The sequence below is a fragment of the Passer montanus genome, unplaced genomic scaffold (assembly GCF_014805655.1).
Source record: "Passer montanus isolate IOZ18808 unplaced genomic scaffold, ASM1480565v1 scaffold13, whole genome shotgun sequence".
Taxonomy (NCBI): domain Eukaryota; kingdom Metazoa; phylum Chordata; class Aves; order Passeriformes; family Passeridae; genus Passer; species Passer montanus.
The window spans coordinates 14,089,335-14,105,564 of record NW_024359832.1 but is presented as its reverse complement, the minus strand read 5'-3'; the positions used below and the strand labels follow the sequence as shown (position 1 = coordinate 14,105,564).

The 16,230-nt window shown below is 38.7% G+C and overlaps 1 protein-coding gene across 3 annotated transcripts in view; it reads left to right on the top strand.

Moving 5' to 3' along the window:
• The first annotated feature begins 2,737 nt into the window (after nucleotides 1–2,737).
• LOC120497356 (complement C1q tumor necrosis factor-related protein 7) overlaps nucleotides 2,738–16,230 on the top strand; it is a 65,694-nt gene continuing 52,201 nt past the window's right edge. For 2 of the 3 annotated variants that reach the window (XM_039698722.1, XM_039698724.1), the window contains exons 1-2: nucleotides 2,738–2,935; nucleotides 3,817–4,062. In XM_039698722.1, coding sequence (XP_039554656.1) covers nucleotides 3,825–4,062 — 238 coding nt within the window. In that variant the 5' untranslated portion in view covers nucleotides 2,738–2,935; nucleotides 3,817–3,824. Of the gene's footprint in view, nucleotides 2,936–3,816; nucleotides 4,063–4,752; nucleotides 8,894–16,230 lie in introns of those variants that run through there. The other variant, XM_039698729.1, reaches the window with a different exon arrangement.

The window sequence follows — 16,230 nt, the reverse complement described above, 5'->3', positions numbered from 1 at the left end:
ACAATAGGTGACTCCTGAGAAAGTGATCTGGGAAGTCTATTATACCCTGTAACTTCTTAAAACCCTGTGAACTGAAATCTCTGATTTTGGCTTCCTAAATCAACCTGAAATTTCAAAAGCCATGGTCATATGTTCTTTTTCCCTTTAACATTTCAGTAGCATTTTTAAGGGCACTCAGTGGGAAATAGGGGACATGGGTTCAGCACTGTCCTTCTTTCCTTGGTCTGAGGAGATTTCTTTTTGGGTCTCTTTCCAAGAGACTGCAATAACAGACAGGCTCCAAAATTCTTTCCCCCCTCCTTATAAAATGACTACTGTTATGCACAAAGAAATTCAAGAGCCTGAATTCAAAGGGCAGGAGAAGCCCTGATTCTCTGGCTTAATGCATGGTTTCCCAAATGCCATTTTTTGGCTACCACTGTTGGAAGCAGCTTTCTGTGTTCTCCCCAAGAATAAATTTAGGTCTGTAAGCATCATCACCTGAACCATTATGATAATTTTCTCCCAAGCCCAGCTCTGTTTGCCTAACTGCATTCCCACCATTCAGCTACACAGCCCCGTCACTCCTTAAGACCCCCAACACATAGATGAAATCTCTGTATATTGTTCTCTCTGCCTTCTCCATCCTAAACTGGTTCTCCAAACACAATGCCCCAGCCATCTCAGGCACATCCCTATCTCAACAACCCCATTCCCCTCACCTTCCCCAAATGACATTTTTCCCATGGTCTATTCAGAAATACATGTCCCAGACTAATTAATTTCCTGTAGGCACATGAGAAGAACAGCAGGGGAGGTCTGGGAGCTGGAGACAGCTTCACACATCAATAATTACTGGCCAGCCAGTGACAGGAGCAGCTGCGTGAGGTTTTTACTCTGATGTGTAAAATATCCTTGACACAGGCAAAACTAGAAATTGTTGAGACTGTTTTTGCCTGGCTAACATGCAACACAATGTGGGAATATCCAGCCTACTGATTCATACTTTCATCTGGCAAAGGGCAGGGTTTTTTTTTCCAGTCCTTGATCCTTAGGTCATGTCTGCTTCTTATCCATCAGCTTTGTGTAAAATGCATATACAGTTTTAAGCATGAAGTCCCTCCAAGCTGTTCCCTCCTGGCTAAGTGTTTAAAGATTTTCTTCTCTGCAGAGATCTTTTTTGTCCCTGATTTAAGTCCTATGAAATTCCATGAGCTTTATTTGAGTTTGCTCTGTAGTACATCAGAGCAAACATCACTGTGAAGTTTGTCTTGTAGCTAACAACTGCCTTGGAATTATCATTCACTGCTCTGCTGTAATGTTCAGCATTCATATGCTAATCCATTTGTGGAGACTGCTATGTCTCACTGTATGGTAAGGCTTTATCAAATAACAGCAAAATTAATAGTTTGGCTTCTGCCAATTTGATGCAAGATGTCTAAAATGAGCAAAAAAATGTATATCACTGAAGAGAATTTTTGAGCATTGTTTATTTCTCTCCAAATACAATATTTTCTTTTTTTTCTGCATTATCACTGGTACAATGACAGTTTCTAATTTTCCACTCTGTAAAATAAAAGATTCTTCATAAAGCCTGTGTATGTGTACATGCATGTATATACACATATGCTGATCTTTTCCTTGCTGAACAAATCTGACCACCCATCCACATACCAGTTGAAATATCATGAACTGCAAATAAATGTAATGGTTTGGGGTTTTAAATCAGTTAATGCCAATCAGTATCACAGAGGGGAGAATGAGAACAACAATTTCTAGATTAAAAAGTTCAGAGGGATTTGGACAGACTGGATCGGTGGGCTGAGGATGGTTGTGTGAGGTTCAACAAGGTCAAGTACCAGGTCCTGCAGCCCCAGGCAGTGCCACAGACTGGGGCAGAGTGGCTGGAAAGCTGCCCAGTGGAAGAGGACCTGGGGGTTCTGGTGACAGTGACTGAACACGAGCCAGCTGTGCCCAGGAAGCCAAGAAGGCCAAAGACAGCTGGCATTTTACAGCAATAGTGTGGCCAGTGGGACCAGGGCAGTGATTGTCCCCCTGTGCTGTCACTGGTGAGGACACACCTCAAATCCTGTGTTCAGCTTTGGAACCTCACTTCAAGAAAGACACTGAGGTGCTGGAGCATGTCCAGGGAAGGGCAGCAGAGCTGATGAAGGGTCTGGAGCACAGGTCCTATGAAGAGCAGCTGAGGGAGCTGGAGTGTTTAGCCAGGAGGTTTGGGGGATACCTTATCACTTTCTAAAACTCCCTGAAAGGAGGTGGTAGCCAGGTGGGGGTCACTCTCTACTGCCAGGGAACAAGCGACGGGTGAAAGGAAATAATGACAAATTGTGGCACTGAAGGTTTAGATTGGGTAGCAGGAAATCTGTCTTCACAGAAAGGCTTGACTAGCATTGGAACAGGCTGCCCAGGAAAGCAGTGGAGTCACCATCTCTGGAAGTGTTCAAGAAACGTGTGGATTTTACATTGTTTGGTGATGAATATGGTGATGATGTTAGGTGGATGGCTGGACTTGATAATCTTAACTTAAAGGTCTTTTCCAGCCTTAATGGTTCTATGAGTCTATGATCCACTGTAAAAAAAAGATAGACTGCATTTCACAGATACTTTTCTCTATTGCCTATTCCATTTTTTCTTTTTCTCCCCACAGAAACCTGTGGATTCTGACTTCCTTGAATGCTGTAAATTAGCTCTGACGGAATGAACATCTCCAACAAAAAAAACCACACCCCCACAGAAACCTGTGGATTCTGACTTCCTTGAATGCTGTAAATTAGCTCTGACCGGAATGAACAGCTCCAACAAAAAAACCCACACAAATTTTCTGAGAAGAAAGCAAAGGAACTAGAAAAAACAGCTTGACTTGTAGGTTCTCACCTGACCCATGATTGACTCTCTGGTAATGGAACACTAAATTTAAGACACCTTTCTATATCAGGTACTGCAATTACTCAGCATGTCACTGTGTGTACAGTTAACTTTTTTTTGCTTTAGTATCCCACTGTGGGACAGAGAAATCTAACTTTTGTCCAATCATTTATGAAAACACTCAAATACCATATATAAGGATTTAACCAATTTTTTTGCAAGATATTGTGACACAATATTCATTGTATGTTCATTGTGTATGACAGCCCAAGCCAGGCTGAAAAAACTCAAAAAACTGTTAGCAGCCCATTCACACTCCACCATCCCCTGCAGGGCAGGGCAGCTGCCTGGTTCCACCTGACAGATTAGGGTGAAGTGTTTATTTGTGCTGTTTCCAAGGGGCACTGAAGCTGCAGCTCTAACTGCCATCCTTTCTGCAGCTTCAGCAAGTTTCTGCTGCAGTCATTTAAGATGGAGATTCATTTGCCACCATAAGGGCAAATTTCAAAATGAAATGACAGTGTAAGCTTTATCCTCACTACAGACATGTGCCTCTAGTACAGACTAACTCCCTCCAGCAAGAGGGCTTTTATCTATAAATCTTATAAGGACCAAAGACAAAATAAACTATGCAAAGGTCTTTGCATTGAAAAAATCCAGATTATTTTTTCACGTGTCAGCACTTGGCCCCAAAAAACTGATATTCATCAGTTACACTATGGCAGTCTATAGCTACTTACTTGAAAGCCATACAGCAACTTGTACAGTGGCCAGAAAAATCTCCAACCTTCCAGACTTTTCTCCTTACCTCCTACATGGATTTTGGTAAAGCAGAAATTCCAGGTTCAGGTCTGCACCTCTGCTTGTGCATAATGCACCACCGTGTCACACTTATTTGCATATTCAGAGCCATTTCCACATCACTAGAGTGTCTTACTAATTTTTTTCCAGATCTGAGGATGTTTGTGTTGCTGTACATTACAAGTTTTGCCATCTACACAAGTGAACAACCTCTTCAAAGCCAGACCAAAGGAGAAAATTACTACACCAGATATATCTGCAGCATCCCAGGTCTGCCAGGCCCTGCTGGCCCTCCTGGAGCCAGCGGATCCCCAGGGCCACATGGACGCATTGGTCTTCCAGGAAGAGATGGTAGAGATGGCAGGAAGGGAGAAAAAGGTGAAAAAGGGAGTGCAGGTATTGAATATTTGTGTAACCTAACACAGTAGTACAAGAAAGAACTTTCACCATTGTTACACATATATATATATATTTATATTTTTTTATATATATATCCACATATGTATATACAGATGCATATATATATATATATATGATGAGTGTGTGTATGTGCCTGTGTTGGTTTAAGTGTGATGCATATATAAATATAGTGAGAGTATACACAGATATCAGTGTAAAGAAATGTAAATGCACAACCTTTCTTCACACAGATTCTAAGAAAAAATATTAAAACAATGCAGCATGCATGGCATCAAATAAAGAGTCCCACATGTGCCATTAGCCAGGAGTAAAAGATTAGCAGGGGCTTAGGTGTGCACTAAAAATACTCTATTTGTAGAAAATATTTATTGCACAAGTATCACTATGTCATGCTGCTGTCTCTGCCATCAGTAGTGCCTGTTAGCTCAGGCAGCAACAGATTGATTACATATAACATTCTTTAATGTGTAATCAAGACACATGAAGATAAGTAGGAATTATTGGCATTCCTTTTGCAAACTTACTAGAAAATTTTGAAAGTATTTCTAGAGTATTTTGAAATTCTGACCATGTTTTTCTTGTTTGTTCAGGCACACACAGTAGCCCACACAATCATTTACTGAGGTGATATATGCAACCATTAACTAACTTTAAATGTTTTTGAAGGTTTAAGAGGAAAGACTGGGCCATTAGGACCAGCTGGAGAGAAAGGAGACCAAGGTCAGTCTGGTAAGAAAGGACCTGAAGGATTGACTGGTGCCAAAGGTGAAGTAGGTCCAGCTGGACCACCTGGACCTAAGGGAGATAAAGGAGAGCGAGGAGAGCCAGGAGCACCAGGGGTCTGCAAGTGTGGAAAGATAGTGCTGAAATCTGCCTTTTCTGTTGGCATCACCACGAGCTACCCAGAGGAAAGACTACCAATCGTATTCAATAAAGTCCTCTTCAATGAGGGGGAGCATTACAACCCATCCACAGGAAAGTTCATTTGTGCCATCCCAGGGATTTACTATTTTTCTTACGACATCACCTTAGCAAACAAGCACCTGGCTATTGGGCTGGTTCACAATGGCAAGTACAGGATCAAGACTTTCGACGCGAACACCGGCAACCACGACGTAGCTTCTGGATCCACAGTGATCTACCTTCAGCCAGAAGATGAAGTGTGGCTTGAAATCTTCTACTCTGACCAAAACGGTCTCTTTTCTGATCCAACGTGGGCAGACAGTTTGTTTTCTGGATTTCTCTTGTATGTTGATACAGATTACCTTGATGCTTTATCAGATGAAGATGAACTCTGAAGCAGATATCAATTGACATTCAAACTGGAGGCCCCACAAAGGATTTAATTCATCTGTGTGGGGAAAACAAAGTTGAAACAAAAAAAAAATCTGGAAATTCATTCTAGCTTTGATTGGAACAAAATCTGAGCTCATAAGGATGTTTCTAAAATTAAGGATGGATTTCTTAACAAACAGCAGGGATACCAAAATGAACTGTAATTAACATAAAACTACATCACTCCAAGACTGACTCTTCTCTAAAATTACATTTATAATACTATTTAAACAAATTTAAGATACTGTACATTGGATTTTATATAAAATGTATTAATTTGCAATTTAGAATGGCTATTTTGTATATTACATTAAAGTAAAATTGAACAATTCACTGCAGTATCATCTTTGGTCATTTTAAGACAGGCAATACATTAAAAAAGCGATGGGAGAAGAACAAAATAGGAATAACTGTTCCAGGATGCCACTGCAGAGGTCACAAAAACAGTCCCATCTGATATTCACACCAACAAATATCATTCATAGGTAACCAATCACACAGTAAGTACATGAGAATTTGTACTAGCTGGGGACTTCTCAATAGCAGCCATTAAAGTCTAGAACAAAGCTGTCAAACATACAAATAAATTAAAAACTGGAAAATCTGGAAACTTGGACGTAGTCAGTATTCAGTAGGTATTTTCAGTGTAATTCCAAGTGTCTTTGCTATTCTTTAAATGCTATCATTTATCTTTATGAGAAATGTGGGGAAAAAGTATAAACTTTTTGCTGGAGATAATTGTGGATGACCAAAAACAACAGGACAGTAATCACTAATCAGAGTCAATTATATGAAATGAAGTGAGTCACATCATTAAAGCAGAAGTTATATTTCAATATGGCCAAATGCAATGAAATAAATGTAGGTCACACACAAGATGAATAACTGCATTCAGCAGATCAGTAAACTTAGAAAAGGTACATGGGACCTCATGGATCATCATCGAAATAGGAGTACTAAAAGTAGGCTGTTGCTACCATCCTTTGGATGTATAATAAATGGAATTAAAAGTAGAGATGAATAGTGGTTATGTAGGAATCAATTACTTTGGTCAGTGGTTTCAAAAATGTGAAAGTTGACAAAAAATGTTTATGCTTCTATTCATGGGGCTTACACAAGACATGTAACAAGGTCAATTTACTTTTCTTGTCAATGAGGTTAAGAGGTGATTTAATCACCATCTGCACCCATCTGGAGATAAAATATCTGGTAGCACCTGGCACTTCCCTCTATCAGATAGGAGCACAGCAAGGTCCATTGGTGAGAAACCATAACAATCCCCAGTGGAAATGAGGAATCCATTTTACCAGGGGCAGCAACCAATCATTGTAAAAATATCTAGGAACAATCATGAGTTCTCCAGCATTCAACACCAGTCAAGACTGGCAATCTTCCAATGGGTCCTTTTGCTTTCCAGCAATTTAAAATCTTTTATTCATCCCAGATCTACAGAGACCTGCTATTTCTAACAGTTATTCAGATAATGTTAAATGTTGGTGGTCTGTGTAGCACAGTTCTGGAACCCACTTTAGCTATGACCAAGGCAGATGGAAATTTCTAGGTTTTTTCTGTGTACTTCATGGATTAAGAAAGTTACAATGGATTAAGAAAGTTACAAGCAGACCAACTGACACAAAGATGCTGCTGAGGTTGCAGAACCAGCAGGATGGTGATGTATGGAACATCAGCCTGTGCACTGTGTACCCTTGCCCCCTCTTCCTCCCACATCAGCATTCATGGCTGGGAGTGCACAACTGCTGCTTTATGCAGTGAACAGGTGCCAAGCCCTGACCACAAATCAAACTGGCAATGCTTGTACAACCATTATGACACTGAGAGATGTCTGATAGAAGACAATAGTACATTATTTTTCTAACTAGACACCTAATTTATTACTGTCACACAAGGGCTGCTTTCTGTGAAAAATATGGAAAAGAACACTTGGAGATTCGGTTTATCACCCTGCTTTACAATCATTTATGCATCTGCAAATTAAGGACAATATGAGTGCAAAATGCAGTCCAATCATAATTTACAGTTATGATTGATGGCAATGCCTCACAGCCATCAGTGCCTCTCTGAGGCACAAAGACCATCAATATTTCCCAGTGCTGCCTGCACGGAGTTCCACAGGACAGAACAAAGATCATATCTAGCCCATGACTACCAGGAAATGTAATTCAATAAATGCAGGACTGGACCCAGAATATGTACCATGCAGAAAAAGCAACTAAAATAAACGTTTAATTATATTATTACCTTATAAAATATGGAAATAGGTTTTTGACACTTGAATCAGTATAAAGATTGCTAGGAGTAACATATTAGTTTTATTAGAATTAGAAAATCTGATAAACCCAGCCTTAAGGAAAGAGTATGACTGATTTTCTCCAGACTCCACAGAAATGTATTATAATATATCTGGAAATTTTCAGACAAAACTATTTTTTCTCAATTAAACAGATAAAATATACAGTTTTATAGTGAAATATTGCTGGTTGCAATCCTAACTATAAGCAAAGTGCTCCCATGTAAAAATCTGTAAAAATGAGTCCAATATAAAAGAGGTATTTCAACCACACCCATGCTGAAAATGACACCATGGGAATAAGTAAACCAAGAGTTATTGCTTTCCTTTTCTTAACAATTTTAGATTTATGTTTGTATAATTATAGAAAAGTAACATTAATTTCCCAAAGTTTTCCCATTTGGATTCTACACTTTTCTGAACAGTTTGATATTTTGGCATGAAGAGTTAAAAATAAGTCATTCTGCTGGATTATTTCTATAGGTTTTGGCAAGAAGGATACTTCTACTACACATATGGACGACATATGTATACAAGTACCATGTGTCCCTGCCCTCATTAAGGGTCTCAAGACACTATCTTAAAGTAAATAATTGCAAAATAGTTGCTAGTGTATTATTTGAAAATATATCAATTTTGACGACCTGATAGTGCATTTGGGGTATTTATATGTATAAATTTGAATTTATATGGAAAATACCTTGGGCTGATGTCTTCCCACAATTTATTCCAGTACACAGGGAGGTCTGGTTGGTTTCAAAACATTGTAGGAGCAAAAGAGCAAAATTTCTTCATTATCAAATTTGAAATTAATCACTGATTTCTACACAATATATTGGTCATTCTGCACAATATATTGGTCATCCATAATGACATATAAAATTAGGCATCCAGAACAAATTTGTCACCTACACTCGGCCTACAGTCCCCAGAGAGCAATAAGTGTCACCAGGAGAAGATGCCAGGAGGAAGCATGTCTTTACTGCAGTACCAACTCTTGGGCTTCCTCATCAAGGCTGCAAGAACTCATAAAAACCTCAAACCATCAGGAAACCATCAAACAATATTAAGAACATCAGTATTCCTGAGATTCTTAAGTAAGAGTATATATATACTTACTTGGGATATGTGTATGTAAAGATAAATAAGCAAAAATAAAGTTATTTGAAAGAAAACAGTTCTCCACAGTCTTCTACTCTTTCAGACTTTCTTTATACTTGGTGGAATGTCATTAGGAAGAAGTTAGTCACATGTTCCACTGCTGAATATTTTTAACCTAGATAATTATTTAAACATTTATATAAATTTTCAAATTTTTACGAGTATGTCACACAGAATAAATACTTTCACTTTTTTGACTACTAGTATTCATGTTCATATGGTTAGGCTGCTATACAATTTCTTCAGGAGCAATAGGTCCTCAATGTTTTACAATGCTGAGACAATATAGAGGAAATAATTACCGATGGACAGTAATGTTCTCAGTGCTGAGAACATTATCTACATTCTTCAAATCTTTTTAAATCTACCTAACACCATTTAGGTATTATTAGGATAAGTAAAAAATGTACAAAACTGGAAGCAATTTATTTCATTTCCTACCAAGTATGTTACATTGGTTGTTGCAGTTCATTTAATACTCTATTTACCTTCCACACTCACCCACTAGGTTCTGTTCATATTCATACACCAAGATATTTGCTGAATAAATTAGTTTTCATTGATTGGTTTATTTATTGATTTATTTACCCATTGGCAGGTAATTAATACTCAGAATAATTATACTACTGCTGTACTAAGCAGCTTGGTCAGCAGGAACTTCAGCTGTGTGTGGAAATGGGGCTTGCTTTGGATATGTCATTCAGTAGCTGATGAGTCCCATCCAAGACATAATACATGAAAGTAAAGAGGAAAAAATAGAGTTGAGAAAGCAATATACCACTGTCTTTACCAATGAGTAATGCTTTCAAGAAGCAAATTAGTCCTTTCAGCATAAACTACCTAGACTTCAGCTCAGAGAGCATTTAGGGGTCTTATACATTTTTCTGTAATTCCTTAGGTCAACACTCCCAACAGAGATTATATCAGCATTTCTGAATTTCAGAGCATAATTCTTCCTCACATCCACAGGAAGAAATTTCAAAGTACTGTCACAAAATCCTTGGTCACTGATACCTGGTTTTGTCCTAGCTGCATACATCAGATCAATTAATGACACTTACTACCTAAAGGAAAAGAAAAATTAATTAGAGATATTATACACGTATCTTTTAATAGCAAATGTTCACAAAGAGAAAATGTCTTAGATTATTTGGCTTATATTCCTCAATTTTGAGTATAATTCTGGTATAATTTTGGCAGCTACCTGCTGGAAGAGGTAGAGATTTTTCCTCCGTGCAGATTGCTCATGCAGCAGCTAGTATTAGTGCAAAATTTCTCTTATCTGACTTTAATTTCTAAAAGTTTGAATAACACCAGGTTAAATTATTTGTTGGCTCTCATGTTACCAGTGCAAAGAAATAGGTGGGGTAAATCTCTGTTTGGGTGACCCTGTATTAGAGACTTCTATTAAGAAAGAAGGAATCAGGAGGTACCCATGTATTCACCTGCATGTAAGTTACTAACTTAGGGTAGCCTCTAACTTGAGATGGCAACAGTTAAATAAGATGTCTGCTCTTCAAGAACAATCTGCTAAATGGAAAAAGTGGCATAATATAATTTGGCAATTTATATGTCTCAAAATTAGAAAGAAGATGTGGATTGATGAGAAGTACCCTGATAATGATGTACCTCTTGGCAGAACTACCATGAAGTATTGCTCAGGTTCCTCCTGGGACAACTTTAACTGAAGTAACCTGGCTGTCTCCAGAAAATTTTGCAATATATTAGGATGAGCTAGCCATCCTCTCATGCCTCCAAATTCAATACACATAAGTATATAAAAAATATTGACATTTTAAAGGATACTTAAGTGAATCCTGGAGTGATTCTGCTTATGCCAAAGTAAAAAAATAATAAATTTGCTCCTTTTCAGCTTTAAAGAGTCTGTCTTAAATCCTAAGTCAATAAAAAATATAAGGCGGAATTTGTAAAATCATCTCTGTGGTAGAATAACCTTGTTTATGACATCTTAACAAAGGGACAAAAATACTGAATTCTTAAAAAACACAAATGAACCATGGTTCTCAGTGGGCTCTTAAGTGATTTTTTGCAAGAAAAATGTGTGATTTTTTAGAAATTAGTGAGTTGCATGAAGGAAATGTACCAGCAGTGATTTTTATTTCACTACTTCTAATGAAGCGTTATCTCTGGGATCAGAAGAAAGTGAAGAGGACTTAAAACTTTTGAGCTGAACAACAATCGCTTTCATCATCTGAAAACTTTCCTACCACTGATGTTGATTTCCCTTCCATGCTCCACCTGCCTTCATGCACATTTTGTCAGACGTTCTGATGTGTGAACACAGACTTCTAAACTGCATGTGACAAATTACAAGAAATGTTGAGATTTCTGTCATGTTGGAGTAAGGTGTTGTAAGTAAGTAAGAGTAAAAATAATTAAGATGAGCAGAGTTTGTTCTTTCTTGTTTGTAACCTCCCTAAAACTGGGATCACTGTAGGGTTGCACACAATACCTAAATTCCTGCTCTAAGAACACAGCAACATGTACTCTTATTCTATAGATGCTGTATGTGGCTGGTGACACTTGCTGTTTCCCTTCTGTTGTTTTTTACAAATTTTGACTTTGATTCTAGGCAGGCAATAAGAGATGTGTATGGCAAAGCAAACGTTAGATTACCCTCAAAGCCTGAGAAATAACTCCATGGCTCATTGTCCCCTGTTGAGTTTTAAAATGTTTGAACTCTGAACTCTTGAACTTATGATGCCACTGCCCTCTCTGGAGAATCTTGCACTGTGGGCACTCCAAGCTGCCATCTACTGTGCCTGTTCTAAAAGCCAAAACAGCAACTAATGGCCAAGTGTGACATGTCACACCTAACACAGCAGAGCAGCTCACAGCACCTCAGTGCAGCACTAAGTCTGCTGCCCAGTGTGATCAATGGCATCAGGCTGGCCATTTTTCATAAAGCTGACCAAGATAAATGACTTGTTCTCCACCCTAGGAAACACATGTGGTTCAGATTGGGTATGTCTCCTGTGAGCAGAGTCACTGTACTGACATGTGTTTTTAAGCAGCATTCCATCCTGTTAAGCAAAGGACTGACTACTCCTTTAGGGTCCCATACTAATGTTCTTCAGATAAATGCTGCTCATATTTGTCCACTACTTAAGCTGTTTGTACAACTGTTTCTGATACTGGAGTATATTCCTGGGACACAGACTTATTAGCAAAACAAGATCTTGAACCTGAGTTCTTGCCAAAATTTTGTATGAAGTTTCACCCACTGGATCATTTCCACAGTCCCACATGCAGTGATTCTTAGCAGATAAAAGAGATGTGTGCTGTGCATGTTGCCCTAAGAAACCTGTCCCCCTACTACATATCTTTCCCTTTTCTGAAAGCTTTTCTCATATCAGATGTTTCTAGCTATGACAGCTCCTCTTTTTACAAATAAAAATGCATACTCCTAATGTTTTTTAACTACTATGTTTACTTCTTCCCATGGTTTCCTTCTTAGTATAGTATTCAGAAAGGAGAAGCTATTTATCCATCTCTTTTCATGTGATTCCAGCTACTAAAATTTCACAGTAATAGACCTTCAGATGTCATAGGGACTGTTTATATACAGACAATTATAAACAGGTCTAGTAACTCCATTTAGTAGTCTCAATTTTGTTTACTCTGATCATACTAGAGATATTAATACACATGTTAAAATAAGAAATTATTTTATTAATAATCCAGTGCAGCAGAAAATACTCTCCTCCAGACTTGACAGGAAAGCTACAAAAATTGTAGCTACAAAAATTAGGGATGGTATATAAGACAATCCACATTTTTACAAAGCATGTCACAGTGCTGACATTTCTGCCATTCCTAGTATCAATATATGCTGGTTGTGAGCATTTAACAAGCAGATAAACCATCTCTCCTCTGTTTCTCCAACAAGGGCTTCAAGACTGTGATTCCCTTTAAGCAGGCTCTAGAACAACTACTATCATAGACTTCATATCCTTTTTTTTTTCTGCTACAGGATTATTAAAGCATATTGATAACTCTAGAAAGTTATGATTTGTCTTCTTACTCTGAGAATTTACTAATAAATTTTTTAATCCTGGAGTGGCAAAAAGCCTGTTAGCCAATAACAGCTTCTGAGAGACGATATCCTTTTAACTCTGCCATGTTTCCTGTAATTTTTCCCCCAAATGACAAGCTAAGAAGTTTGCTGAGGCTGATGCTGATTTGTAAAGGTTCCCTGTAAAGAATAATGGCATCTCCAGTAGTTACTCCAAGTACTTTAATACACTGGAACAAAGAGAGCACTAGGAAAACAACTGGCTACAAACCATCAACTTCAAGGATTTATCCTTAATGAACTTTCCTGGGATTTTTTTTTCAGAGTGAAAATAAGGGTTTCTAAACTAACCTAAAAAATATTTACTTGCTGGAATGCTGTCACATAGTCTGAATCAGAGATTTGACACCTCTCTGTAGTCAACAGCGTGAACCAGTCTCTTCCATAAATGATTGGTATTTAGGAATCACTGCTCTGGTTCACACAAGTCCCAAGAAGGTCTGTGCCACTCTTGCACTTATTTTAGAAGCAGTACACAGAAATGAAGGCAGATAATTTAACAAAGTTAGATGCTTAAAGTAAGATTGAGTGACTATTTTATTTTATTTCAGCTTGAAATAACCATCCTTGACCGTGTAAAAATATACTGTGGATATTTGCTTTTTAAAATCACTGCAGTAACTGAAAAGGTCAGTTGGAGCTGCATCCTCTCCATATTTTTTTATGATTTTCCTTTTACCATAGATGAAATTGTTTACAAAAAGAAGTTTGCCAGAAGTATTTTAGTGGTTTAAGCAGGAAATCTGACTCTCTCTCTTTAAAAGCACAGCTGGGGCATTGCTTTTAGGGGGAGTGTGGTGTTTGGCTCTTGTGTGTGATCCAAGAGCTGCTGTACAAGAAAACCCAGGTAGGAAGCAAACATTTTCCTTAAGCTCTGTTTCAGTGTCACTGCATTTAGTGTACTTTCATGAATGAGACAGATTTAAGTAACACAAAATCCTCAAAATTGTTTTCTAGGTACTTTTGATGCAATAATTTTTTTAAAGAGCAGTGTGAGAAACCTGTGTTACTGTTGTTAGTTTTCAGTGCTAGGGAACCACCTCTGAGCTACTGGAGAGCTTTATAGTTCTTGCATCCAGTTGTTTATTACATTTTAAAGTGTCTGTTATAGTACTTAACTTCAAGAAATGCTACCAAATTGTTAAAGAAAGCTGCCATAAAGCAGCTCTTCAACGTTGTCAGTGTTCTACATTTACATGTGCCTTTAGGAAAGACTCTTTAAATTTGATACATAAAGCTTGATATGAAAAAGAGATTTATGTGCCAAGTGATAAAAAGGCTGCTGCTCCTTGCAGTGCTGTACTTTTTGTGCCGTGAAGAGGGTGTTTAATGAACCTCGCCAGCAGCAAGGAAATGTGGCCATTTTTAGATACATAACCCTTAGCCTGGTGAGAGACACTGAGGGAAGTGGTGCTGAGGCAAATGCACAGCTGGTTTGGGAGGGAGTTACATTTGTCTGGGAAAGCCACTTGCTTAGGGTGAGTTCAGCTCCCTGTGCTAGATGAGATATATTAGGAACTCTGATAATACTTGAGGACAGCAGCTGCTGAAGCTGAGCCTCAGGCAGGAGATAACTTCTCCTTTTTCATTTGGTCCCTCCTAAGAGATAAGGAGGGATATGAAGATCACTCTGCATCTTCTAGGCTGGGCTGGAAGCACTTTCTGAAACAAGTATGTGTGAGCCTGTACACACCCAGTACAAAGAAGTGACAAGGAGACCACAGGTGACCTGTGTCAGCCTCACTTAGCCCTCTTGCCAAAGAACATTTAGCCAGGTACACAAAAAGGCCCCACATTTCACTCCCACAAGTTGTTTCATGGGTATTTTCATATCCAGAATAAACGATGCTGTTGTGATTTACTCCATCTGTCAGCACAGCACAGCGGCCCTTGGGTTTTGCAGGGGTGCAGCCAGGCTGGCACAAGCTTTGTGCCAGGAACAAGTTACTGCCATGGATGGTTTTCCATCTGGGAAAGGCAAAGCAGGACAGGATCCTGCAGGAAGGGCAGCAACAAACTGAGTTGTGTAGATATAAATGTAAAACTTCCCCCAATGCTTGTAACCAAATACAGCTACTTTGTAGTGCAAACAAAACCAAAGTAATTTGGTGGGTAGAAGTGATTTCAGTCCAACGCTGAAAGCTGAGAGAAACGGGATTGAACACATCCCTGTGATCTGAATATCTGAATATCGCAGTGGGCTTTATGGATCAAAGATGGGTTGTTTATGTAGAAAAAAAAAAGTGTTCATACAGCAGATACTGGCCCACATTATTCATTATTATATGGAATTATATGTAATTCTCTATTATATAGAAATGGATACATATATTTTTAATCATTCCTTTATTAAAAAATAAACCTGTATGTTAAATAGTGTAATTTAAGTGGCTGGGGGGAAAACATCAGGTGGAATGTCTCTCGTGATCATTAGGCACATATTAAAGCTCATCTGTTATGAGTAACTCCTGTGTTGCTTGTGACAGTCAGGAGTCAGCCACTGCCCAGGTGAACTGCAGTGAAGAATCCCTGTGAATCATGGAGGTTAGTGTCCAGTTCATAGCAACAAATACGTTATGTGATCATTTTTCACTGAGGATAATAGGAATCTTTTATATATATAGCTGTGAAAAGTGAAATAAGTAAGCCAAGACTTTCTTTTAAGCTATTCCCACCTCTCAGTACCATTCTAGTTCTTTCAGATCTGCACCATTAATTTCTGTGCAAATACACTGCAACTCTTAAATACCACTGCTGGAACTAGGCACCCTTAATGTGTTCTGGATTTGTGGGGGTTTTTTTGTGGTTTTTTTTTGGGGGGGGGGTTGTTGTTGTTGTTGTTGTTTTTGTTTTGTTTTAATTCTATTTCGTATTGATCCACACTTAGTTTAAATTACCTTCAAATTATTGGTTAAATATATTTAGCCGTGCGTAGGTTTGCAAAACCACGAAGTTACTTTGTTTTCTCACACGCAGAGCAGCTTTTGAGGTAATCACGTTTAAACGGTAAAATGTCAGCAGGGGAAAAGAAAGCCCAAACCCCTATGCTGTGAGGAGATTATTGTAAAGATAAAGCAGATATATATAAAATATATCGGTGTGTAGCCCGGTGTCTGTCTCCCTGTCTGTCTGTCCCTCAGTCTGTCTGTCCCGGCCGGGGCCCTGCCGCGCGCTCCCGGCCCCGCGCACGCGCAGCCCCGCGCAGGCGCGCTCGCTCTGCCCCGCTCCGGGCCGGGTCCGCTCC